Source organism: Labeo rohita, chromosome 20 (assembly GCF_022985175.1).
Source record: "Labeo rohita strain BAU-BD-2019 chromosome 20, IGBB_LRoh.1.0, whole genome shotgun sequence".
NCBI classification, from domain to species: Eukaryota; Metazoa; Chordata; class Actinopteri; order Cypriniformes; family Cyprinidae; genus Labeo; species Labeo rohita.
In genome coordinates this window covers 17,196,861-17,223,848 of record NC_066888.1, presented here as the reverse complement: position 1 = coordinate 17,223,848, position 26,988 = coordinate 17,196,861, and the positions used below count along the sequence as shown (strand labels likewise).

General features: G+C 35.7%; 1 protein-coding gene across 2 annotated transcripts in view; it reads left to right on the top strand.

The window, feature by feature from the left end:
- The window catches only part of gmds (GDP-mannose 4,6-dehydratase), an 86,277-nt gene that overhangs the window by 22,590 nt on the left and 36,699 nt on the right, over nucleotides 1–26,988 (top strand). For both annotated transcript variants that reach the window (XM_051138858.1, XM_051138859.1), the window contains 3 exons: nucleotides 7,427–7,619; nucleotides 8,167–8,271; nucleotides 15,306–15,433. In XM_051138858.1, the coding sequence (XP_050994815.1) occupies nucleotides 7,427–7,619; nucleotides 8,167–8,271; nucleotides 15,306–15,433 (426 nt within the window). The remainder of the gene's footprint in view (nucleotides 1–7,426; nucleotides 7,620–8,166; nucleotides 8,272–15,305; nucleotides 15,434–26,988) is intronic.

Sequence of the window (26,988 nt, the reverse complement as noted above, 5' to 3'; positions counted from 1 at the left end):
TTTTCTTTATTTTTATTTAATTTTACTGTATTTATTACACATCTACACTCTTAAAAATAAAGGTACTTCACAATGCAAAAAGGTTTTTTGTGGCGAAAGAAGGTTCTTCAGATTATAAAAAGGTAGGAAAGAGATGGTTCTTTAAAGAACCTTTGACTGAATGGTTGTTTGTGGAACCAAAAATGGTTCTTCTGTGGTATAAAGAACCTTTATTTTTAAGAGTGTACTTGCCAAAACAAATGAACATTAAATACAGATTTGAGTAGGAACTTTATTATTTTTGAGTGTTTTGTTATTCAGACTTTTACAGATATGTAGGAAATTGGATGCCTTGGACACCAGTCAGTTTTGTGATAATTATGCATAAATCAGACCAATCAGAATCAAGCATTTCAGAGTGCTTTGTAATCATTTTTATTTGCTGTTTCAAGACAAGTCATTATCCTCTTCTGTCGCTCATCTGTGTTAGCCAGCTAAATAAAATTACATATTAAATTCAGAATTTGCTTCAGCAATGTTCAGTATTACTCAAAGTCCAAATGAATGGCTGAGCAGTGTCGCCAATTGGACAAGTGACAGTCAGTCTGAGATTGTGAGCTGGATTGTTTTAGACAGGTTGGTATATAATGACAACACACATTTAGCAAAAAAAATTATATGGTAATGAATTTGGTCTGCAGAGAGACCTACTAGACACCAGAGTATATAATTACAGCTATTTATAGCTTGGAAGCATTCATCATCTTGTCTCAAAATAAACAAGCAGGTCAAGCACCCATATTTGATATTTTTGTGTTAATCTGAAACATATTGTACTCATTGCTTTTAACAAAACTGAGGCGGATGCTCAGTGATGCAGATCCTGGCATATCAGTTTGTGCATTGTCAGTGTTTCAGCAGTGTTTAGCATGTGTGTAGGCTTATTCGATGTTCAGATACAATAGCTCACCTCATTCTTTCGAGATCCTAAATGACAGCACCTGTCAACTGCAATGACACACGTGCTGTGTGTGTCAGAGAGTTGGTTGAGTCAGAGACCACTCACATGTGGTAGTTGTTGGTTGCTGTCAGCACAAGGTTAACTGTCAACTGTCAGGAGCTGAACAGAACCTTGTGTGTGACTGCGCTGTTCTCGAGCAAATGAAAAAGCATGATGAAAAACGTGTGGCCGGATTAGATGGATTGCACTATACTAGTCACTTTAGAAGTGTTTGCACAAAGCCCAGACCTGAACGCCTTTGGGATACATTTTGATGCCGACTGTTAGCCAGACCACATCACCCAACTTCAGCATCTGACCTCACTGAAGCTCTGCTGTCTGGACGGTAACAAATCCAACAGCTAGGTTCCAAAATAGTGCTGGCCGATATATGGTTCAAATGGTAAACCGTTCTAATTACTCGCACAGTATGGAATGTAGACACTGTAGTGAAGACACTGTAGCATACACTTTTGACTAATAGTTGGATCATTTTTAGAACTATTAACTTAATTCTTTAACTGGGCAAATAAACTGGCGGTTAAAACGGCAAAGCCAGAGATGCTGAAGATGAATGCAAAGAGGAGAAAATACTGCAGGAGGCCGAGAAAACTCACTTTTACCCTGCACAAAGTGTTGGAAGAAAATCTTAAATGCTCAATTGCGGGTGGGGATTTATATGAGTATATTACTGAGGGAAACTGACTGTCTTCAGAAAAATTTAGATGGTATTTTCTTTTCACTTTAAAAGGTTAGGTTACCCAAAAATGAAAATTAGCACATTATTTACTCATCCTCCAGGCATCCTAGGTGTATATGACTTCCTTCTTTCAAACAAATGCAATTGGAGTTATATTAAAAAATGTCCTGGCTCTTCCAAGCTTTAGCACGACATAGGCAGGTGTTTCTCTTCATCAGTCCAAAACAAGTCCAATAAAGTGCATCTATCCAAAATAAAAAGTGCCTCACATGGCTTGTGGGGGGGGTGAATAAATGCCTCCTATAGCAAATCAATGTGTTTTTGTGAGAAAGATATCCATATCTAAAACATAATAATCACTTTATCTAGCTTTCGCTAACAGTTGTACACGGAGGCAGCTCCAGGCGGATGATGTAAGATGTCGGTGTTGCGCATGCACCGTTCAGATGTGACGAATGTAAACGCATTGTGGAGAAACCAAAACAAAACAACGGTCACGAATTAGAAGTACAAAACAAGGATTTGTAAAGAAAATGTCAAAGGATTTCAATATATACCAAGAGGAGACTGGTTTTCCTTTGCTAAAGTAAGAACATTTCGCTTCCTTTGCTTCTGTAAACAAATGTTGGTTTTCACGAGACTCATCAACGCACACGCAACTCAAATGTCCTACATCGTCTGCCTGGAGCTGCTTCCATGAACAACTGTTAGCACAAGCTAGATTCAAGTGATTATTACATTTTAGATATGGATATTTTTCTTACAAAAACACATGGAGGCCTTTATTCACCCCCGGAGCCGTGTGAGGCACTTTTTTAATGGATGGATGCACTTTATTGGACTTGTTTTGGACTGATGAAGCGAAACACCCACCCATTGCCATGATAGAGCTTGGAAATTCCTGGATAATTTTTAATAGAACACCGATTGGATTCGTCTGAAAGAAGGAAGTCATATACACCTAGGATGCCTGTAGAGTGAGTAAATAACCCTTTAACTCCGTATAATGCATATTAATGTTGTATTAAAAGCACAGCGCTGCTTTGTTTACAGCGGTAACCAAGGAACCACTGTGTCGCTGCTGTTCCATAAGCACCACCTGCTGTCAGAAAGTGAATATGCGTGAATATGCATTTAGCCCGATTGTTGTTTTTGTTTCTTGCAGATGTTTTATGTAGCATAATTTCACAAAACTAAGGTCAGATCATTTTGTTTTTGCTTCAATTTTTTTCAAATCTAATTTACATCAAAAAACTGCTCATGCTACATGTAGCATGTTTGTTTGAATCGTGATTAAAATGCAGTGGTTTCATGCATTCTGATTTGTATAAAGGCACAGTCAGGGAAAAAACATGATAAACCATGAAACCCTCTAAATCCAGATTTTTGGTCAGACCAACCAGCTCTATTCCAAAATTTAATGGAAGACTATCGTGGCAGAGTTTTTTTTTCAGTGCTTTTGAAATTAAATGTTCAACAAGACAATAAGCATCAGTGAGGTCAGGCAGAAATGACTGGTGATGGGGTCTAGCCTGCTCTTCCAGTTCATCCCAGACATTTTTAAAAGGGGTTCAGGTCTAGACCAGGCCAGTCGAGCTACTCCACACCAAATCTCCACACCATATCATTTTTAAATTATTATTTTAAATTAGTCTTTTAGTTTTCTATGAATTATTCATTTAACCAAATTTATTTTTTTATTTTTTAATTAAGATGAATTCAGTGTATTAACTAAAATAAAGATCTCTAGTTTGGAGTCAGTAAAGGGGGTTCCTGAGCCCTACTGATGGAGCTGTGGGGCTATATGAGACGAAAAAGGTTGAGAAACGCTGTCTTCTGGAAACATAAGATGTGGTAAAAATAGAGCTTTGTTTTTACAAGGATGGAGACAGTTTAAGAACATCTGTAACAGGCTAAATGATTCCCTAATTATTCGCAGTCATGGTTTCTCCCCTCCCTCCCTCGCTCTCACACACTCAAGCTTGTTTGAGCTCTGCGATTGCTACAGACAAGTTACGCCTGGGGCAACCCCAACCGCAGCCCATAATGATCCAGGCTGTTGCCATGTTTACATGTGTGTTTATGTTTGAGGGAAGGAGTGAATGATGAGGTGAGCGTGTCTGGTTGAGCAGGCAGAAGAGCGAGGGAAGTTGGTGTCATCTCAAGCATAGATTTAATTAGCTGATGAATTCCAATCCTGACGTGCCGAAGCCGTGAGGAGTGTAGGAGTAGTATCGACAGAGGAGGCCAGCTCCATTAGGTAGAGCTGAGAGAGAAAGGGTGTTCGCATGTGCACGAGTCGCCCTGGGCCACGGGGACTTTCCCGATGTCAGACATAAATCCTGCCCCCCTGACAGTTCCAAGTTGCTGTGGAGACACGAAGAAATTGCTTCTGCAGCACAATTTTCGACGAGTCTCCCGCTCACATCGGATAACGTGTAAAATGTGGCCGCACTTACATAAACAACAAAATCCCTGTAATTTCCACGTCTTTTCTTAGCCTGCGAATGCATGGAGAGAGCGATTTGGAGTTTTTAGCGCACTTACGTGCATCAGCGCAATGGCTACTGCTACTAGTAACAGCTGGAACGAGCAAATTACGGTATCGCTGTTGCTCTAATAGCACTATTTTGGCATATTTATGACATTTGAAATCCGTGTCCTGGCTGTTTGTTTGGAGACAACAATGCCCGAGAAATGAAAATTGCTTGCGGCGTGGCAAGATGCCGTGAAAGCGCTCCGCACAATCTGAAGACATAAATCTACTTGTACCTGACAGAAACATGTCTCTCTTAGTTCTAACTGGTATGATTGAATGTTTTGGCTCGTATTTTAAGAGCATGTTTGCACAGTCCAAAAAACTTAAAGCTAATTATCCCAGCAACGGTAATGATAGCTATTGGATGAGCGCCAAGCAACACAACTAAAGTCAATCCGTTGCCGCATTATAAGGATTATTTTGAAAGTGATGCGAATTTGCGTTGTGAAGATGCTTAAATATCGTTTCAGTCTCACGATAATTAGCTGTCAGTCGCTTTTGTTTTCTCTTTGAGGTGTGGTTACAGATGCGCACTAGGGTTTTTTTGGGACTAGTTCAGAGCATGCCTGTTGCTGAGGGTTTGTCTCGATGGAAAAAACGTGTAGGTGCGATTCTGAGAAGCGCATGTCAAATTTGAGGAACAGGTTAGATGAGTTATACTCTCCCTCTCTTTCTCCTGCTCAGTTCCTGTCTGTCTTTCTGTTTCTTGCTTTCTCTCCCTATCTTTAACATCTCAGTTTCAGTCAGGGATTCCCCGGCTCGCTTGTGTTTGGGAATTGAGTATGTCTGAACTCGTTAAATTAAAGCAGATCTTTTCATTTAAAAACACGGTGCAATTATTTAGTCAGATGGTGTAGCACCTCAAACTATTTGCAATGTCAAAGTTCATGCAAAAATAAATGTTCATTTAACTAAATCACCTTCATTTCATACGAGTTTCTTTCTTTCATGGAGCACAAAAGAGAAATTTTGACGATCCACTAGTTGCTTCTCGGCATATAAATACTATTACTTTAAAGTTTTCAAAAGGATGCAAAGGCACAAAAGTATCATAGAAGATCATACAAGTCTGAGTGCTAAATTAATCTTCTAAAGTCATACATTGTGCCAGGAACAGGCTGAAATTAATATAATTTTTCACTGAAAATCTTGCTTGACATCAATGTTTGTTCTCTGTCCTGCATTCATGAGAGAAAACCGTGACTGATTTGTGATCAAATTGTTCTTTTAAAAGGTTAGTTCACCCAAAAATGAACATACTGTCATTTATTACTCACCTTGATGTTGTTCCAAACCTGTAAGAACTTCGTTAATCTTCAGAACAGAATTTCAGATAATTTTAATTAAATCAGAGAGCTTCTGACCCTGCATAGACCGCAACGTCACTACTATATGGCCCAGAAAGGTAGCAAGGACATTGTTAAAAATATACATACAACATGAGAAGTTAAAACGTAATGTTATGAAGCTACGAGAATACTTCTTGTGCACAAAGAAAACAAAAATACCAACTTTATTTAACAGTTTCTACTCGTCTCTACCTTTCTGGGTCTTGAACATGTCAGTTGCATTGCTGTCTATGCAGGGCCAGGAAGCTTATGTATTTCAACAAAAATATCTTCATTTGTGTTCTGAAGATGAATGAAGGTCTTACGGGTTTGGAACGACATGAGGATGAGTAATTAATGACAGAATTCTCATTTTTGGGTGAACTATCCCTTTAAGTCAAATCTTTTCAGTGATCAGCTAACAATATCCTTTAAGATTCTGATTTTCAGTTGATGGTCAGTTTTGTTTGTAAAATAGTTTGAAATACCCTGTAATATAAAACTAGAGAATTTTCTGGTCAACTAGTAGTCATTCATTTTAAGCATTAGTCGAATATTAGTCGCACATTTGTGAGTAAACCATATAAATCATAATAAGCTTTTAATTGCCTACATAGCCTAATAAGCGCTAAAGTGCATGCAAAAAAAAAGCTTGCCACAGCGCACTGGCAGATATAATAATTAAAAATGTGTCTGGGAAAAACAGCAAGGAGATTACTTTAATGTTTTAATAATTTATTGATTAACTAGCGTTTTCTTTGTTTTTGGCTTAAGAGTTGACGACACTGACTCTTCATCTCCGCAGTGGTGATATGCCTGTATGCACGTTTCATATGGATTATGTGATATGAGAATATTTGTTTTCTATTTGAATTGGTTCATTTGAAAGCAGACATTTCACTCTCTATAGATAAATTTTTCCTGCCTGCAAGGCAAGTATACACAGAGTTTCGACGTTTCATGCTCAAGTTCAGAGTCCAAGATGGCAGAAAGCGCGTTCTGTTTGCTTATTTATTTTACAAAAGCGCCATGTTTCATTGTAAACGTAGAGTCTACAGATTCAAAAGATGTATTACACTTATCTGTATAACGAAAAATGACAGAGTGTTTTAAGTGACTGCACTGGCGCCTATATCTGTCTTGCAGAGAGCGCACTACTGTTTAGCTTCCACACTCCACATAGACACTTGAATAGCGCACATTTTTCTAGTTTAACATTAGGGTTGAGCAGCCATTGTGACCAAGTTGATACTACATACATCTTTCAGATGAAAAGCCATATTTGAGGTCGATGGATGTCCTGCTCGATGTGTTATATTACCACATAGACCAGCCGTTAACAATCTGCCTGTCACGGATCGTGTGACTTCGCCACTTCCTGTTTTTCTGCGACTAAGCGACTAATAAATTTTGGTCGACCAAGACCTTTCTCGTCGACTAACGGTTAGTCGACTATTAGGGGGCAGCCCTAAAAAAACAGATAATGGTTTGTTTGATAATATTGTGGCGTTGTGTTTTTGATTGCTTCCATATTATATGCATATACAACATTTAGTTGTCTGACCCAGTTTACATGAGCTAGAAGACAAATGGTTTGATGCTCTGTGTGTTTTCCAGTAACAGCAGAGCATGCAGCTCTATGCAAACAAAGACACTTGATATCAACCAAAAAAAAATTTCCCTCTCTCAGCTTAGAGGGTTTTTGCACTGAGTTTTATTACCAGACAGTTACTTGTTTTCATATTTCCTTAAATTATGTTTATGTTGGCAACTTCTTGGCTTATGTTATTGAGTTATGTCATAAGACTGAATTGCATTTAGCCATTTACTTGTATACTTTTGCATTTAACTCTTACGCATAAATGCCTTGTGTTTGTCAGATCTCCTTTGACCTAGCTGAGTACACCGCAGATGTTGACGGGGTGGGGACCCTTCGGCTGCTGGATGCAGTGAAGACCTGCGGTTTAACTGAGACCGTCCGCTTCTACCAGGCCTCCACCAGCGAGCTCTACGGGAAAGTACAGGAAATTCCCCAGAAGGAGACCACACCATTTTACCCACGATCCCCTTATGGTCAGCACGCACTCATCTGAAAACATGCTGTGTCTTTGTTTTTACATTGTTGCGTTAATAATAAATGTGACCCTGGACCACAAAACCAGTCTTAAGTCGCTGGGATATATTTGTAGCAATAGCCAAAAATACATTATATGGGTCAAAATTTTTGATTTTTCTTTTATGGCAAAAATCATTAGGAAATTAAGTAAAAATCATGTTCCATGAAGATATTTTGTAAAATCACTACTGTAAATATATGAAAACTTAATTTTTGATTAGTAATATGCAATGTTAAGAACTTTATTTGGACAGCTTTAAATGCGATTTTCTCAATATTTAGATTTTTTTTTTTTTTTTTGCACCCTCAGATTCCAGATTTTCAAATTGTTGTATCTCAACCAAATATTGTCCTATCCTAACAGACCATACATCAATGGAAAGCTTATTTATTCGACTTTCATATGATGTATAAATCTCAATTTTGAAAAATTGACCCTTATGACTGGTTTTGTGATCCATGGTCACAAATAAATAAATCTTCTTTTTTTTTTTTTTTCCATAGGTGCTGCTAAGCTCTATGCATACTGGATTGTTGTAAACTTCAGGGAAGCCTATAACCTCTTTGCTGTGAATGGGATCTTGTTCAATCATGAGAGTCCTAGAAGAGGTCAGACACACTCCAAACACAAAATGAAAAAAACTTTTTTTTTTTTCTTGGTTTGTTTGGTTCTTCTAGTATAGGGATACTGAGATTACTTCGCTTGGGGGCCACTTTCTGGTAAAAGTACGCCTGATGTGGTTTCATTTTCATTTGGTTTTGAAAAATGTGCAGTAACCAACAGCCACTGCTATGTGTTAGACCTCATAGTTTCTATCACCCCATTCATCAAAACAGGCATAAGTTCTGGTCAGTTTTAACAACTCAGCCTGCTTTTTTAATTTCCATAACAAAATAAGAGTAATGTACAGTGGGAGTTTAAAAATATAAATCTTGCATACAGAGGTATTTATAAACCTTAAATGCTTCCAGTTTTTACAGGTTCACCCAAAAATCTAAGTTCTGTCATCATTTACTCACCCTCATGTTTAATGTATGACACCCAAATTTTATTTAAAAGGATTTTCATTTTTGGCTGAACTATTTCTTAAACCCTACCCCATTCAAAAGTTTAGGACCAGTAAGATTTTATGTGTTTTTGAAAGAAGTCTCTTATGCTTACCAAGGCTGCATTTGATCAAAAATACAGTAAAAACTTTAATATACTAAAATGTTTAAAATAACTGCTTTCAAATTTTAATATATTTTAAAATGTCATTTATTCCTGTGATGCTAAAGCTGAATTTACAGCAGCTGTTTACTCCAGTCTTCTCCTTCAGAAATCATTCTAATATGCTGATTTGGTGCTCAAGAAACATTTATTATTTTTATCAGTTGTGAGTCTTGTAGCAGTGTCTTTGCTGTCATGATAAAAGTATCAGTTTCTTTTGAAAGAAAATGTTACTGACCCCAAACTTTTCGGCATAATGCAAAACACTGTTTCAATGTAACGTAATGCTCGCTACACATACACTGCCGTTCAAAAGTCTTGTGCTCATCAAGGTTGCATTTACTTGATCTAAAATACAGAAAAAACAGAAAAAATATTACAGTTTAAAATAATGTTTTTCTATGTTACATGATCCTTCAGAAATCTTTCTAATATGCTGATTCATTACTTTTATTATCAATACTGGAAGCAGTTGTGCTGATTAATGTATTTTCTGAAACCTTTGATTGTTTTTTCAGTATTCTTTAATGAATAAAAAGTTAAAAACAACAGCATTTATTCAAAATAGAAATCTTTTCTAACAATGTAAGTTTTTTGCTATCACTTTTTATCAGTTTAACACATCCTTGCTAAATAAAATTATTAATATCTTTAAAAAAAAAAAGAATAAAAATTTACTGACCACAAAATTTAAAAGGTAGTTTACGTTTTTACAAAAGATTTCTGTTCTAAATAAATGCTGTTCTTTTGAACTTCTTATTTATTAAAGAATCTGTAAAAAGTATCACAGGTTCCAACAAAATGTTAAGCACAACATTGATAATAAATCAGCATAATTAAAAAGATTTCTGATGGATCATGTGACACTAAAGAATGGAGTAATGATGCTGAAAATTTAGCTTTACATCACAGGAATAAATTACATTTTAAAATCTTTTCACATAGAAAACAGTTATTTATATTGAAATAATATTTCACAATTTGACTTTTTTGATCAAATAAATGCAGCCTTGATGAGCATAAGAAACATTGTTTAAAAAAAACCTTTAAAAATTGTACTAATCCCAAAGCCTTTGAATGGCAGTGTATGTATTTTAAGGAAACAAATTTAAAATCCAAAGGAGCGTGAATATGCCACGAACAGACTGTCAGTGCCTTGATGGCAATCTTGGCACAACAGAAATGTTTACGTTGCAAGTGTGGCGTGACACAGTAACTAGATCGCTTCCATTATAAACGCTTGAAGTGTAGATATTTTCAGCGATTGTAATGGGAGTGACAGTTTTGTGATGTCACGTGATTAGAAATAGTTTAATTTAATTTCTCATTCCGACAGAATCCGACTTATCTAGACGTCAGGATGGCTCAGTAGTTTATACAACAACAGCACTGCAAAGGATGTGATGCAAGAGTCCAGGGAGAATGTTGTATTTGTGGCCAAAACCCATTGTGATTGGTTTACGGGGGAGTATCATGACACAACATTTGGTAAAGTGAGCAATCATGACATCTTCTGAACAACAAGAGTGTTATTCTGTGCCCCCACCCACAACCTCAGAGCACAGGAAGAGCGATGATGTTATCCGCTAGCAGTTTTGGCGTGGATTTTGAAACCGGTGACACAAACACATCCAACTAGACGGTCCAAGCGTGTACGTATATGTCGAAGAGGGAGTACAGGGCTGGAGGAGGGTTAGAGATATCTAGACAGGGAGAGGGCGATGGATAGGATAGTGTGAAAAAAAAGCCAACTTCATTTCCTGCCCGATCTCAGCGGTAGCCTCCCCTCATTGGGCGGGCCGGCGATGATGAGTTAATCTGGTTTGGAATTCACTTCGGAATTTTAGCCGGTGTCCACTTTCACCAATAAACAAACTCGCTCTGAAAGAGTTTACGAAATATGAGAAGAGTAAAATAATCTGTTACAAATCCGCCACAGAGACGTCTAGGGTGTGTGCGCATGTGAAAGCAGTTACACTTTGACACCTATTCAGGTCCGTATGTGTAATAACAGTGTGTGGTTGGATGAGAGAAACGGTCGTGCCAGTCAATCAGATGACATCTGAGGGCTCCTCCATTACACGCTCATCTCTCGTCTTTTTGTTCGCTCACGTTCCCTCTTTCCTGTTGAAAGACAAGCGTTTTAAGAAGTTAAACCTCTCCAGGTGAGAAGGGCTGCACCTGTATGAAGGTGTCGATGGACCTTTTACCTATCGCAGACACATACACGCACATGTACGCGCTGCTGGATGTGCCATGAGATGTTTTGCTCTTTCACTCCTCGTCTACCCGCCTCACACACCTGTGTTTGTGTTGTCATGTCGTCACGGCAACAAAGAATGGAAGTGAATGAGATGCTCCTTTAATGTCTCAAATTAAACATCACTCTTCACTTTGTATCTCTCTTGCTTTCTGCTTCTCACTCTTGATATCTCCGACTCACACTCCCACATGCGCTCCCAAAAGCTGACATGGTTGGTTACTTGAGGCTCAGCAATAAGGTTTTTTTTTTTTCCTGATGGTTGAGCCATTGCTACTTGATTTTCTCATTTTATACTATACATTTTATTTTATAAAAATATTTTAAGGCAAAACCCTTCTGCTCACTACTTAAGCATTTTATTGTACTTTTCATTACTTAAGCTTTATTTATTCTTTTTTAATAAAGTTTTAACAGTAACACTTTACAATAAGGTTCATTAGTTAACGTTTGTTAACTACATTAGTTAACATTAACAAAGATGAATAAATATTGTAATAAATGTATTGTTCATTGTTTGTTCATGTTAGTTAATACATTAACTAATTTTACCAAGACACCTTATTGTAAAGTGTTAACTTTTATTTTATCATATCTTATTTAACTACCTATGATTTGTCAGGTGTGTGAGGTTTAATGTGTTTTTTTATTAATATATAAAATATCTTCAATATATTATAAAAAATAATTGATATATTAAAGTAGAATATAGTTATATTATGTTATATAGAATAGAATTATATATTTTACATTCATAATTTTTGACGTTTCGGAATAGTATAAATTTTATATATATTTTTTTAAAAAATAGAATTATTTTTTCATTAGTAGTAATTGTTTAAACTTTATTATTTTTTAATAAAGTTTATATATATATATATATATATATATATATATATATATATATATATATATATATATTTTTTTTTTTTTTTAAATATAAATTTTTCAAAATTAAATTTCTTTTTGAATACTTTTAACATTTATTGTAATTTTTTTTGTCATGTAACTACTGATGATTTGTCAGGTATGTGAGGTTTAAGTTTTTTTTTTTTTTTTTTTTTTTTTTTTAAATGTATAAATAAAAATGTACGGTATGTTATAGAAAATAAGAATATTATAGAATAGTATATTATATATTATTATGTATTTTATATATATAATTTTTGACATTTCTAAATGTTATTATTTTTTAAATATGCATTTTTCAAAAATAGAAGTATTTTTTCATCAGTAGTAATTGTTTAAACTTTATTCTTTTTTAATAGTTTTAACATTTGTTTTATAATTTTTGTCTTATGTAACTAAACCTTACACACCTGACAAATTATAGGTAGTTTTTTTTATTATAAAAAATGTGTATAATATATTATAGAAAATAACTGTATTAGAATATAATATAATTATATATTATATTATATGTTAGAATAAAATTATATATTTTAAATTCATAGTTTTTTACTTTTCTTAATTTTTTTTTTTTTTTTTTTTTTTTTTTTTAATCAAGCGTACATTTTTTAAGCTTTATTTATTTTTCTATGACATTTGAGTCTTTCCAAAGAAAATTTGCAATAATAACGGTAAGATAAACAAAGTTTAAGCTTCCAAGGCATAATAATGCATATACGTGCTTACAAATAAAAAGTAAGATAGCACTGACCCAACAGGACAGTGACAGTTTAGTCAGCTGGTCCTAAACTCACAACGGCCTCCGGGTCAGCGGGCCAACCATATTATTGAGCGTTTTTACTGTTTTTTGGTTTGACACCGCAGCTTTGCCAGTTCTGAAAGAGAGCAGGGTGCTGCTGTGTGTTTTTGTCATTCGTTTAAATGGACGTGGCAATCCGAAAGTTGCGTGTACATCTGCATGAATGTGTGTTCAGACATGTGTCAAGAAACAGGAACGGGGCCTTGTACCGACATTCGTTTTTTTTTTTCACGTGCTGGAAATATCTGAGTGTCAGTGACTGATAGACCAGACATCTTGACTGCACTTTATTTCCACCTGGTTTGGCAGGGCGTCTTTCCATCCATTAGAAATTTTGCCTAGATACTCAGCGTTACCCTCGCTCATTACTCTCAAAATGTGCATTGACAGCGCCCGGGCACCTTCCTCTGCCAACACGCACACCTGCAGGTCTGCCGTCTGTTTCAAGGCTTTGCCGCGATCCCGTCCGCATAATCACGGTCTAAACCAGCCCTAAACTGGGTTGTTTTAGACTTGATGAGAGCGAGCTGCGGTTGACTCCCTGCGACTCTGCTCCTCGTCATGGCTTCCCACCGTGTGCTAAGAGACGGCCTAATTACACTCCGACTGGAAACAGGAGCCGGTGTGCGGAAATGGCCTGTCTTGGACTTTTAAACACACTTGCGCACAGACGCATAGCCGGCCCATTATTGTTGACCACGGTTTGGTCAATCGGCTTCGATTTACTGTTTTCCCCCTCTTTTTTTTTCAAAAGACTGAACAGAAATCAGATCCTCGGGTCCCCCCCTGTGGTTTGTCTGTGACGACGGATTGACCCGGCTGTTTACAGTGTGGTATTTTAAACCGTTCTTCTCGTGCCAAGCTCACGCACCTGGTCATGAGCTGCGTTTAGCACGGATTAGAAAGAGCCCTTTGTGATAGCAGCAAGCCTGCGCACGGGGGGCCCGTGACGGACATCCTGTAAGTGGAATGAGTCTGTCCACTTATGATTTTTTTAAATTTCAGGTTACATTGCAGATCAGGTCTCAGCAATAAAGATGACCTGCTGGCCCAGGGCCATTGTTTTGGATCAGCTACAGTATATCTTTCTTTTTTTATGTTTCGACATCTTCATTGCTGATTTTGGTAAAGACATCTTAACATTTGATTAAAATGGAATGCGTATGTGTGAAAGAGCATTAATAACTAATAATATTTTTAAAATGTACACTTTTATGCATTTGGCAAATCCAACACGACTTATATTTTATCCAAAGCGACTTGTATTGCGTTCAGTGTAGTTTTATTTAATCAGTTAATGCATTCTCTGAGAATCCAACCTTTGGTCTACTGTTTGAATGTTTTTAAAAAACATTTGTGCATTTGACAGGTGCTTTTATTCCAAAAATGGCTTGTACTGCATTTCAAGTATACATTTTATCAGTTCATGCATTTCCTGGAATCATTTGCAAATGTGTGTTTTGGGCATGATCTACTGTTTGAGTTATGGGAATGCTTATAAATGTGTTTAAATAATTTTCAAATAAATTTACTGTTATACATTTGGCAGACGGTTTTATTCAAAGTGACTTACAGACAAGTCATCAGTTCATGTATTTCTTGCGAATCGAACCCTTGACCATCTGTTTTAGCTATGGGAACTAAATATTAAACCTTACAGCAATTGTATATTCGATACATTTACTATGATAAATCTAAGCATGAAATTATAAATTCATTAAAGATGTGGAAAACAATAGCAGAAGAATAAGTAGAAATTTAGCCTAACTGTGCAAGCAAAAAAAAAACTTTTTTAGAAAGGTTTAAGACCGTCCCAATTTTGTAGTTGGCTTTTGTTTTGCAATTACAGGGCATGATCTTCCCGGCATTGCTGATTCTCTCCAGAAAGCTTTTACGGCCAAAATCACACACACATGCAGGCTTCAGCCCAAGTCAAGAGCGTAATAGTCGTCGTTCACTTATACACTTAAATTAAGTGTGTTCCTGCTCTGACCCGGGCCTGATATTATAGGCGGTGGAGGTTTTCGTCTAGAACTCCCACCTCTGTCTGATTCAAGCTATAGCGCAACCCAGCAGGACATGAGAGCGTCCAAGGTTTCCCACAGATGAAGCATGTGTGTGTGTGCGTGTGTGTCTGGCAGCTCAGTAGGACTTTGGACGGGCTTACACATTCTCTGGGGTGGTCCAGTGACTAGACAAGAGTCTGATTTTATCCCTGTGTGTAACTGTCAGTGTGTGTTTCTGCCTGTGTGTATGCGAAGGACAGATTGACGGCCATAGTTCTCAATTCGCTTTGGCCGAAACGTGCAAATTTGCACTGACATGTGTATTGGGGGGGTGGGATCAAAAATGAATGAAATGGACAGGTACAAGAAAAGAATAAAAGACAAAAAATGAGAGTGAAAAAAAGACTGACAGGGCAGAATGAATGCTTCGTACTAATCTGTGTATACATGTTTTTTCAGGTTCGAATTTTGTCACTAGGAAGATCAGTCGCTCTGTGGCGAAGATCCATCTTGGGCAGTTGAAGTGCTTCAGCCTGGGCAATCTGGACTCCAAGCGAGACTGGGGCCATGCCAAAGATTATGTGGAGGTACTTGAACGCACTCACACATTCGGTCTTCAGTTGTGTTGACGACATACATATTTCACATTATTTTCTTCCATGGTATGTTGTGTACCAAACCATTGCCACATTGTCTATATGAGTAGCCTGGTTTCCATTACAGATTTGTGCAAAACTTTTGTAGTATTTTATAAATGTCGAAAAACTATTGCAAAATGACTGTTTCCATTAAATGATGCTATGAGACTATAGCTTAATTGTTTGTACTCGCTATAAGTCATGGCGACGAATGTTGGTAGATTTACGCGTATTTCAACCACCACACTAGCCATTATTTTTAGAAGGAGAGGCAGGTTTGGAGAGCCGCTTCTGGGACGTTTTTGAAACATGCTGCGGCGTGGCTGGTATAAACACAAGCACTGACTAGAGTAGCCGTCCACGATCAGCTCCAGTGGATGTGTCAGAGCCGTAGTGTGCCGCAAACGTGTGCAGTGTAAATAAGGGGTTGTCCAAGCATTAATGATAAGGAAAGCCCCTTGTAATTGAGAGCGTTTATGTAGGTGTTTCTTGGAGGTTATAGTACATTAAAGAATGATTTTCATTGCAGTTTTGTGAAATACTGCTTTTTCAAATTGGCTGAAAAATTACCTCATGCAAGCTTAAGTGAAATTTACGTGTTTCCATTGGGCGTATTTTCAATTCGCCATTTCAATTTGTGCAGTTTGAAGGGTAATGGAAATGCAGCTATTGTCTGTATGAGTAGCCGGGTTACCATTACAGATTTGCACAAAGCGCTTGCGGTTATTTTATGAATGTTGATTAAAAAAAAGGATTATGAAATGACAGTGTTTCTATTAAACAATGTTGTGCGACTGAAATTTTTTATCCAACATTAAAGGCAAGGAAAAGCCCTTTATACTTGAGAGCAGCCACATGTAAGGAGTTTCTTGGAGGTTAAAGTACATTAAAGAATGATCATGGACTTTTATGTACACTATTTGACCTGTAAATGCGAAAAAATAGTTTCCTGCTGGTTTCATTTTCAGTTTTGCAAAAACTTCCTTTTTTGCAAAAAAACACCTCATGCAAGTGTAAAAACTGTGTTGCAATATATAGGAGTTTTTATTAGTTATTTAGTTTTAAAAAGTTTCCATTGGCCATATTTCCAATTCAGTTTGTGCAGTTTGAAGGGTAATGGGAAAGTGGCTTGTGTATGCGCTACATTGAAATTTGTATTTTGTTTTTGAAATGTCAGGCCCCCAACATCTGTCATCCATCTTTTAGTTTAATGTAATTAATTATTTTTACTTAATATTAATGATCAACATACTAATTCAAAATTAGTTGCAGATGAGGCCATCATTTAAATCAAGTTCATTTCCAGAACACACTTTACAGATAATGTATTCACCCCCTTGTCATCCAAGATGTTTATGTCTTTCTTTCTTCAGTCGTAAAAAAGTAATGATTTGAGGAAAACATTTCAGGATTTTTCTCCATAATATGGATTTCAATGGTGCCCCTGAGTTTGAACTTCCAAAATGCAGTTTAAATGCCACTTTAAAGGGCTCTAAACGAGCCCAGCCGAGGAAGAAGGGTCTTATCTAGCGAAACGATTGGTTATTTTCTAAAAAAAAAAAAAAAAAAAAAAAAAGAAGAAAATTACAATTTATATACTTTTTAACCTGCTCGTCTAGTCTAGGTCTGCCTAAACTCTGTTTTTTCCAGTTCAAGACAGTTAGGGCATGTCGAAAAACTCCCATCTCATTTTCTCCTCCAACTTCAAAATCATCCTACATCGCTGCAGAAGTACCAACCCAGTGTTTGCAAAGTGAACATGCAAAGAAGATCAAACACCCTTTACAAAAAAAGGTAAAACAGCAATGTAGGACGATTTTGAAGCTGGAGGAGAAAATGAGATGGTTTCAACATACCCTAACTGTCTTGATCCGGAAAAAACAGAGTTCAGGCAGACCTAGACTAGACAAGCGTTTGAGGTTAAAAAGTAGAAATATTTTTTTTATTTAAAAAAATAACCAATCGTTTCACTAGATAAGGTTGGCATTGTTTCGAGCCCTTTGAAGCTGCATTTAAACTGCATTTTGGATGTTCAAACTTGTGGGCACCATTGAAGTCCACATTAGAAAACTCCTGAAATGTTTTCCTCAAAACACATAATTTCTTAAGACTGAAGAAAGAAAGACATGAACATCTTGGATGACAACAGGGTGAGTAAAATATCTGTACTTTTTTGTTCTGGAAGTGAACTTCTCCTTAAAAAAAACCCACACAAACATATTTTATATATATACATTTTCACATCTTTATGTAGATGAATAAAACATCTTAGTACATATATTTAAATATTGGTTTAAATATATGCTAAATCCTTAAAATATCCATAAAATTCTCCAGACAGTGTGCATATTTTGTATTCACTGCAATAGTGCAACACAGCGATGATTCAGAATATGAGGTAGTGTTTTGTTTTGTTGACTTGCCCTACTTAAAAAAGCATAGTTTAGACAAGGCTTGCTTGTGAGAATTCATTGCATTGAGGCTGCTGGATTGCATAATTCCTTTCTTGGTCTCCGTTTATTTTGTTGTTACTGTTTATGCAATATGCATTCCTGTTTAATAGTGTGTCTGCATTCTTAGTTATTAGTTTTTACAAGCGTTACTATTTGTGGTAAGGACAGATACAAAGTGTACATCAATTCTGGTGTCTTCTGTTGCTATTCTTTAAGTAAGGGATGCATTGGTCACATGTTATAGCTCCATAAATGTCATGCTCATCAAATGTGTCAGTCAGCTGGCTCTGATGAAGATCCCAAAGTTCCTGATGAACTGAAATCCAGAATGAGAGTGACAGTGCATGAAATCATCAACAACCTAGTGACAAATGATTATTTCTCTCTAGTGGAGTAGCAGTTTGCAACTGCACTTCCGCTATTGCGGTCTGTTTATGCCGTTGTCATCTAAAATTAAGTTTGCATAATAAATCAAGCCCACCAAGGATCCCAAAGCAACTCCATCGTGGAAATAAATGTTTCTCAATCATATCAGAATGATTTCTGAAGGATGACACGACACTGAAGACTTGAGTAATGGCTGCTGAAAATTCATTGTAGCTATCACAGTAATAAATTACATTTAAATATATATTTAGTATGCACGGCTGGCAAAGACTTCCTGCTGTTTAAATACATTTGTTCATCAGTTTGCCTGAGTATGAAGTTCTGTTCTCATTTACAACTAATACAGCAACTATTTATAGCTATACGTTCAGTTTGGTCTGCCATATGTAATGTGTATTTTGACCTTGCACTTTCTTTTCAATTTGCTTGTAATTGCCCTCTGAGTGCACAGCCGTGCTGTCGTGTTTATCCTGGATTAGAGAGACCTGTGTTCCTTTAGGTTTTTGCCAGAGTGGGAGCTTTAGGTTTGTGTGTGTGTGTTGCTGCATGTGTGAGCTGCTCCAGGTTTCCTGTGGGAACGCTGGTATTCCAGGCGGCTGAATCATGCAGCCAGGTTTATGTGGCTCAGGACTGGGGCAGATTTCGGGAAATGGGACCAAAGCTGTGAGCGTGTGTATATTTGTGAGAGTCGTGCGTGTGTGTGGCGATGGAGTAGATCAGTGCGGTTCGCTACAGAAACAGTCTGTGAATTCTACTCCATGTATTTTACCTCCAGGCAAAGTACAAAAATGTAAAAATCCCTTTGTCAGATTCATAGGTTTACATTTTTCTAGACAGACAATATGTCAGTCATCTTTTGTTCGCACTGTTGATCTCAGTCCTGCACCTCTTGAAGGCCTCAAGTCGGCAATTCCTCCACACGCTATTCGAGTCTGTGTGAAATCCTTAGTGAGAGACGTGTTTGAAAGCAACAGTTTGTTGCAATACACGTTTGTTGAACATGTCAAGCGCCATCAGTCACTATAACTGTTTTAACTTGTGTATAGTTTTAACTTGTGTGTGCAGTACTGCTCAAAAATTTGGGTTCAGTATGATTTTTTTTAAATTAATAAATGGCTTTATTTAGCAATAATGCATTAAATTGAACAAAAGTGACAGTAAAGGCACCAATCAATGTTAGAATGCTTTCTGAAGGATCATGTGACATTGAAGACAGGAGTAATGGGTACTAAAAATTCAGGTTTGCTATCTAAAAGAGAATACAGTTATTTTAAATTGTAATATTATTTCTTTGTATTACTATTTTAGCTGTATTTTTGATCAAATAAATGTTTGCTGAGCATAAAAGACTTCTTTCAAAAACATTAATAACTCATTTTGAACAGTAGTTAATCTGAGATCAAAGACTTTTCTATGCATGTCTGTGCTTTTTAGTGTAAGCGTACAGATATGACTCCATGTCGAAGCAGTGGGAGATCTACACTGTATGTTTGTGTAAACTCTTGAACCCGTGCACAGTTTTAATTGGTTCGCTGTTTGTATGACTTAATAAGCTGTTTGAAACTTGAAGCTTTATAGTTTTATGGAATTCAGACTTTCAGGCCTCCACTAAAAACATACATAAAATCAGGGCGCAAATGAAGTGAAGTTCAAAGATTCCTGTCAAAACACACAGGCTGAGCTGATAGCGCGAAACTCTCGGCGGGGTCTTAGAGGTTGCTGGTGTTTTTGTTATTTTTTAGATGATTTCACCTCAGATCGCTTTGTTTCTCCAGCAACAAAATGATTTTGTCCTCGTTCTCACCTCACGCATCCATCCGCACCGCCGACCAATCGTGTACTAAAGAGAGCTTGGAGAGACTCATGTTGGTCTTTATGAGAACCCGCCGGCCAATTAAATCACTCATTAGCTCGTGACCAACTGTACCTGCAATGACCCATCACTCAGAGAGACTCTTATTTCATGGCTATAATGTTTTGTGTGAAGGCTACATAGGATTTTCCAAAAAGATTGTTTTCAGAAGAGACTGGGAAACCAGCTGGAACCTTTTGACCAATAGGATATTCTCATTTTGCAATACACACACTCTTCGGGTTTTCTTGTTTTATGGGGATTTTCCAACAGTAAATTCTATCCCCTATACCTACCCTGAAAGCTGAGGAAAACATGATTTTTTACATTTTCAAAAAATTATTTAGTGTGATTTTATAAGCTGTCTTCCTCATGGGAACCCAAAAAATGTGAACATTTGGTGCTCACAATGTAGGGTTTACCTAGACAACACCGTATACACATGCAAATATAAGGCTTACATTGACAAAAGTGACAGTGAAAACAGGTTTTTGTAAATTGTAGTACTATTTCACAGTAATACCATTTTACTGTATTTTTTATTCAAATAAATGCAGTTTTTTGAGCATAAGGCACTTACTAACTTCAAACTTTAAACTTTTTGTTATCAGATCAGATCAGTAAGATTTGTAATGTTTTTTAAAGAAGGCTTTTCGGCTCATCAAGGCTGCATTTATTTGATTAAAAATACAGAAAAAAACTGTAATATTGTGAAATATTATTGCAGTTTATAATAGTGGTTTTCTATTGTAATATACTTTAAATTAGCATTTATTTCTGTGATGCAAAGCTGAATTTTCAGCAGCATTACTTGTCTTCAATGTCACATGATCCTTCAGAAATCATTCTAATATGCTGATTTATAATCAGTGTTGGAAACAGTTGTGCTGCTTAATATTGTAATTATTTTTCTGGAACCTGTGAAACATTTTTCAGGATTCATTGAATAATATGTTAAAAAAAATAACATTTATTTAAAATAGAAATCTTTTCTAACAATATCGACTGCCTTTTAAAGTTTGGAGTCAGTAAATTTTTTCTTTCTTTTTTTTAATTTTTTGTTTGTTTGAAAGAAATTAATACTTTTATTCAGTAAGAATATGCTAACTTGATTAAAAAGTGATTGATAATAAAGACTTACGTTGTTAGAGAAGATGTCTGTTTTCAATAAATGCTGTTCTTTTGAACTTTTTATTCATCAAAGAATCCTGAAAAAAAGTTTTACAGGTTCCAAAAAAAATATTAAGCAGCACAACTGTGTCCAACATTCATAATAAATCAGCATATTAAAATGATTTCTGAAGGATTGTGTGACACTGAAGACTGGAGTAATAGCTGATGAAAATTTTAACGTATACTAAAATATAAAACTTATTTTAAATCACAATAATATTTTATATTACTTTTTTCTGTATTTTTGATTAAATAAATGAAACTTTGAGCATAAGGGTCTTCTTTTAAAAACATTAAAAAACGTACTTATCCTAAACTTGTGAATGGCAGTTCTTATGCATAATCTATAATTAGTATATGTAGTTACTACTCATATGAGTCAGAAAAAAATTCAACACAGGCGTCAGTCTTGTTTGAATTGATCGCTTTGTTTCCTCACTGAACCAGATCAATTATTCACTGGCTTTTTGACTAAAGAACTGTTATTCTCATAAGTTGTAATGTCTGAATCAACCATTACTATGTTGTTAAATAACTTAGTAATATAAGTCAAATTAAAACTGTCCAGTTACTATAAAAATGTGTAGTTATACATATCAGTTTTACTGTAATAATAAATGTTGAAAATATGTATACAGTACAATTAATAATAGTTTTTTCATATTATTTGTATTATTATCAGAATAAACATAGTTTAGTTTAATTATTAAAAAGTAGTAAAACCAAAATCCAATAGCAAATGCTGTCTATAGTTGGGTAGGTTTCGTGATAGGTGGCGGGTATTGTAGGGGTCAGTAGGATTTGGTGCTCTGAGGGGTGTTTGGTAAGAAGTGGCTGGTTTTGTGAGGTTTTTTTTTTTTTTTTTTTTTTTTTTTTTGGGGGGTGGGGGTAGGAGGTGGGGGCCTTAAACTCCAGTGGCCAGCATCCAGCAGAATAAATAAACACAGCTGCAAGCTGAGACCACCTTAATGTGTGTTTGTGTGTGTATGTGTGCGTGCGCGTTCATTCCCTCATTTCATGTGGGAGAACTTGGACTACAAGCTTTAAAACCTGCTAACACACAGATACACACACGCACACACACCCACAATATGTAAGGTGATCTAGGGAAAGGGCTGATTTTAAGGTTGATTTAGCAGAGCATTTAACACAGGGCATTCCTGAACTTGTGTAAAGCTCTCTGCGCTGAGACGAGGACATACGTGTTTGCGAGCGACTATTAGACTCCTCGATGTGTGTGAGACAGTGGGTTTGTGATGATAAATGTGGGTTTATTCCACTGTGAGACGTGCATGTGTGTGTTTGTGCATCTGTGCTTGTGTGTGTGTGTGGCAGCTGGCTGTCTGTGTGATTGACATGGCTGAGCTCTTCCCCGCTGTGTTGAGGATGAAAGCAGATGCTCTCATTTCATTCTCTCCCTTTTTTCTCCCCTCTCTTCACATGCCCTCTGTAACCAGAATCCTCAACTTTCAGCCTCTCGCCGAGCTGAAGATATGAAGGAGAGAGAGAGGGAGAGGGGAGATAAGAAAGGGAGGAAAAGAATTATTGAGTGGAGGAGAATCTTAGAAAGTGGATGAAAGAGATGAATTTTATCACATTGTTCTGTTATCATGCCTGCGCTTTGGCAGTGCAGTACAGAAAACGAACATGCCAATACAGCGAGTTAAGAAGCTTTTCTCTCTGGCTTTCTGCTGCTCATATGCATTCAGACTATCAGGGTGTTTTTATCTTTTTGTGGCTTTGTTCCAAACCCTGGTGAGCTGACTACGGAAGCAGCATTTTAAGGCATTTTAGGCATGTTCCTGACTCGAAGCCTGTTACAAAAGGTCGGATTCTTAAACCTGATTCCTCCTAAGATAATTCATTTTGCTCAAATTCTAAGCTGGTGCCAAACCCTTAAGACGTTTGTTTATCTTCGGAACACAAATAAAGGGTTTTTTAATGAAATTCAACAGATTTCTGACCCTGCATAAACAGCAACACAACTACTATGTCAGAAAAGTAGTAAGGACATCGTTAAAATAGTCCATGTGACATCAGTGGTTCAACCGTAATGTTATGAAGCTATGAGAATACTTTTTTGAAATTGAAGTTAATTAATTACAAAATTTTAAATATACCAGTTTAGTTTACTAAAAGTACACTTGCAGGATATTTTTCTTCAGTACAAATATGTAAATGTATTTGTAGAATGCTTAGCATAAAATAAATGTATTTAAAATACATTTTAGTATATTTATTTTTCACTAGGGTGGCTTTCATCTGTATTAGACTTTAGTGCTTTTTCCTTTAAACATTAATGTGAAAAACATAACTAAATTAACTTTTTTTTGGCATGAGCATGTCAGTATTTTTTTTTTTTTAATTGCGACTAGTTCAGTTAAAAAATAAATTAAACTTTGGGGTAAGTTTTTTTTTTTTTTTTTTTTTTTTTTTTTTTTTTAATGTTCACCAATACTGCATTTCTTTGATCAAAAATACATTTTAATTTATTTTAAAATGTACCTTAATGAAAAATAAATACTTGGTATAAAATAAATGCATTTTCTATTCTGTAATCTATCACATTTTACTAGGGTAATTTATTGCTGTGATGGCAAAGCTGAATTTGCTGAAAATTCAGCAGCCATTACTCCAGTCTTCAATGTCATATGATCCTTCAGAAATCATTCTAATATGCTGATTTAGTGCTTAAGAAATGTTTCTTATGCACAGATGAAAACTGTTGTGCTGCTTAATATCCCTAATAAAAAAGTAATAGATTTAAAATGCATTTATTTTATACTAAGTATAGTTGAAGTCTATTAACATATTTACTGACATATCACTCCAGACTTACAGATATAAAAATTCTTTAAACTTTATTTGGAGTACTACTTGTGCGCAATGCACATTTCTTAATTTTAAGTCTAAAATATGTTTTAATGTCACTATTGATAAGGATTATATGCTCATTAAATATTTTGCATTTTAAGACAGATATTATTTAAACTGTACCTAAAACCTACTTGCAATAGTTCCACTTTAGCACAATCAAATATACTTAAGTATAGCTTTAGTTGGAATTCAGCACTACTTCTGTTAAAGTGTATGAAGTACAAAATTAGTTGTTCCAATTTAGCAGACTTTAAGTATACCACAATTGCAGGGTGTTTTTATTAAGTACATAACATGTAAATGTATTTGTAGTATACTTGGGATTCATTTTTTTTTTTTTTTTTGTAATACATTTTGGTATATTTATGTTTCACTATGGATGTTTGTGGAGACCATAATGCATTATTTGTCAGTATTATTTTAATAGAAGGTTATCAGAACAGAATTTATTTGAAATAAAAATCTCTTGTAACAATTATAAATGTGTTTACTCACACTTTTTGATTAGCTAAATAAAATTTCTTTAAAAAAATGAAATCTTAATGACCCCAGACTGGTGAATATTAGTGTGTATACAATAAAAAAGGGTCAAATCTAAGTGAAATTTCAAATGCAATATTTGTATGTTGTTTATCATTATGCTTATCTATTTCACAATTAGCTTAGCAACATGCTAACAGTAAACTCTTAATTATAGTGTAGTGTCCCATATGGAGTGCTATTTGTGTACTACCCTTCTGCCTGTGCAGAGCGTTCCAAATCGGTCATTTCTGAGGTTCCATTACAGTTAGAATGCTGCCTACGTAGGCAGCGGGCAGAGAGACAGCTCACTAGGTTTTGGAACAAAACTCGCGTCTCTCTTTCTTCTTTTGCACACACGCACCGTTTCTGTTTGAATTAATGGCTCCAGGGATGAATCCAGCCTAATGGTCTGCGGTCTGTTCATTCTCTGGAATAGATATGAAGACTCACCACGTCCGTAATGCCGCTGTAATATCAGGCTCCCTCAGCTAACGTCTGTTTTCTCTTAGCGTGGAGTCACACCCACACGCTCTCGATCCCAGACCTGGCTGACCCCTCGGTCACCTCTCACCTTGTCTTTTCTCACTGAGTTACAGACCTCCTATGTCGCTCCATTTTGTGTCCATTTCATTCTTCTCTTGCGTAGTCAGCAGCCAAAGTCTGTCATTACAGTGGAGACACTCACAAACGTACACACATACACATGCATATTTATTCACACTCCATCATTCAGTGGAGTCACATATTTCCCCTGACAGCTTCTATATTAAGCGCCCGAGTTTTTGTCTTTTGCAACATCGAGACCAAATAAGTAAATCTAACCCTCTGTTGACTCACCACAGAAAGTAACGAGGGGTGTGTGCGTGTTGTGCCATTCATGACTGTGTGCCATGGTTTGCGACAGCCCACATTTTCCCACTTTCCTCCATGTTAGTACACCAGTTTTCCACACAGCCGGGTCTAACCGTAACACAACGTTACCGCAACGTTAATCTTCACAAAAAAGCTGTGTTAAAGTTTCTGTGTGTTTGCTTTCTGTTCACTGTTAAACAAAGTTACACAGTTGTCGGTATAAAGACAGATTTTAATAATAATACACACTACTGTGACTACAGGGCTGCTTTATCCAAAAATTAACATTGTCGTCATTTCAGACCTGTATGACCCTCTCTCTTCTGTGGAACACAGAAGAAGATATTTTTAAAAATGCCATGGTGTTTTTTTTTTTTTGTCCGTGCAGTGAATTTCAGTGGCGCCTAATGTTGTTGCTTTAGACTTTCACTGTATGAACAGAAACACAAAGTCATAGTGGTTTGGCATGAAAGATGGTGAGTAAATGACATTTTTTTATTTATTTTTTTTTTTATGTGTGTGAACTATCCTTTTAAAAAAAATTATTTCTTCATATTTATAAAGTAAGCAATTGTGGTTTTCTGGTTAGGGTAATTTCATTTTGTTTTTTTTGTTTTTTAATTTTTCTGGATTCTTACACAACTAACACAATTTAACAGCAAGTTATTTAAAATGTAACAAAAATTACATTTTTAAGGCCCTGTGAAATACGTTTTATTTTTTTTCCCTGAAATTCTTAAATTTTTTAAATAAAAAAAAATGTTAATCAAAAAGCATGACTAATGAATTGAAATCATAAAACTTACTCAATTTAACACCAATTTATTAAAAGTATATCAAAAAATATTTTTAAGGCCCTTTGAAATGTATTTTCTCCCCCCTGAAATGCAGGGGTTTTTTTTTTTCTTTTTTTTTCTGGATTCCATTGAAATTTTTCTAGACTCTGTTTTAATGGTTAAATTTAAAAAAAGGTAATCAAAAAGCATGAGTGATTAATTGAAATCATGAAACTTACACAATTTAACAGCATTTTATTAAGAGTTTAGCAAAAAATAAATTTTTAAGGCCCTTAAATGCATTAATTTCCAGAAATTCTTTTTCTTTTCTTTTCTTCTTCTTTTTTTTTTTTTAATTTCTCTGGATTCAATTTAAATTTTTCTAGACTTTGTTTTAATGGTTAAATCAAAACATTTTTAATCAAACATCTGATTAATTGAAATCATGAAATGTACACAATTGAACAACAATTTATTAAAAGTTTAACAAAAATTACATTAAGGCCCTATGAATTTATTATTTTTTTCTGTAATGTAGTTTTATTTTATTTATTAGTAACTTCTGTGTTTTTCATTTTAATGTTTTCATGAAATTTTCTCTAATTAACTGGT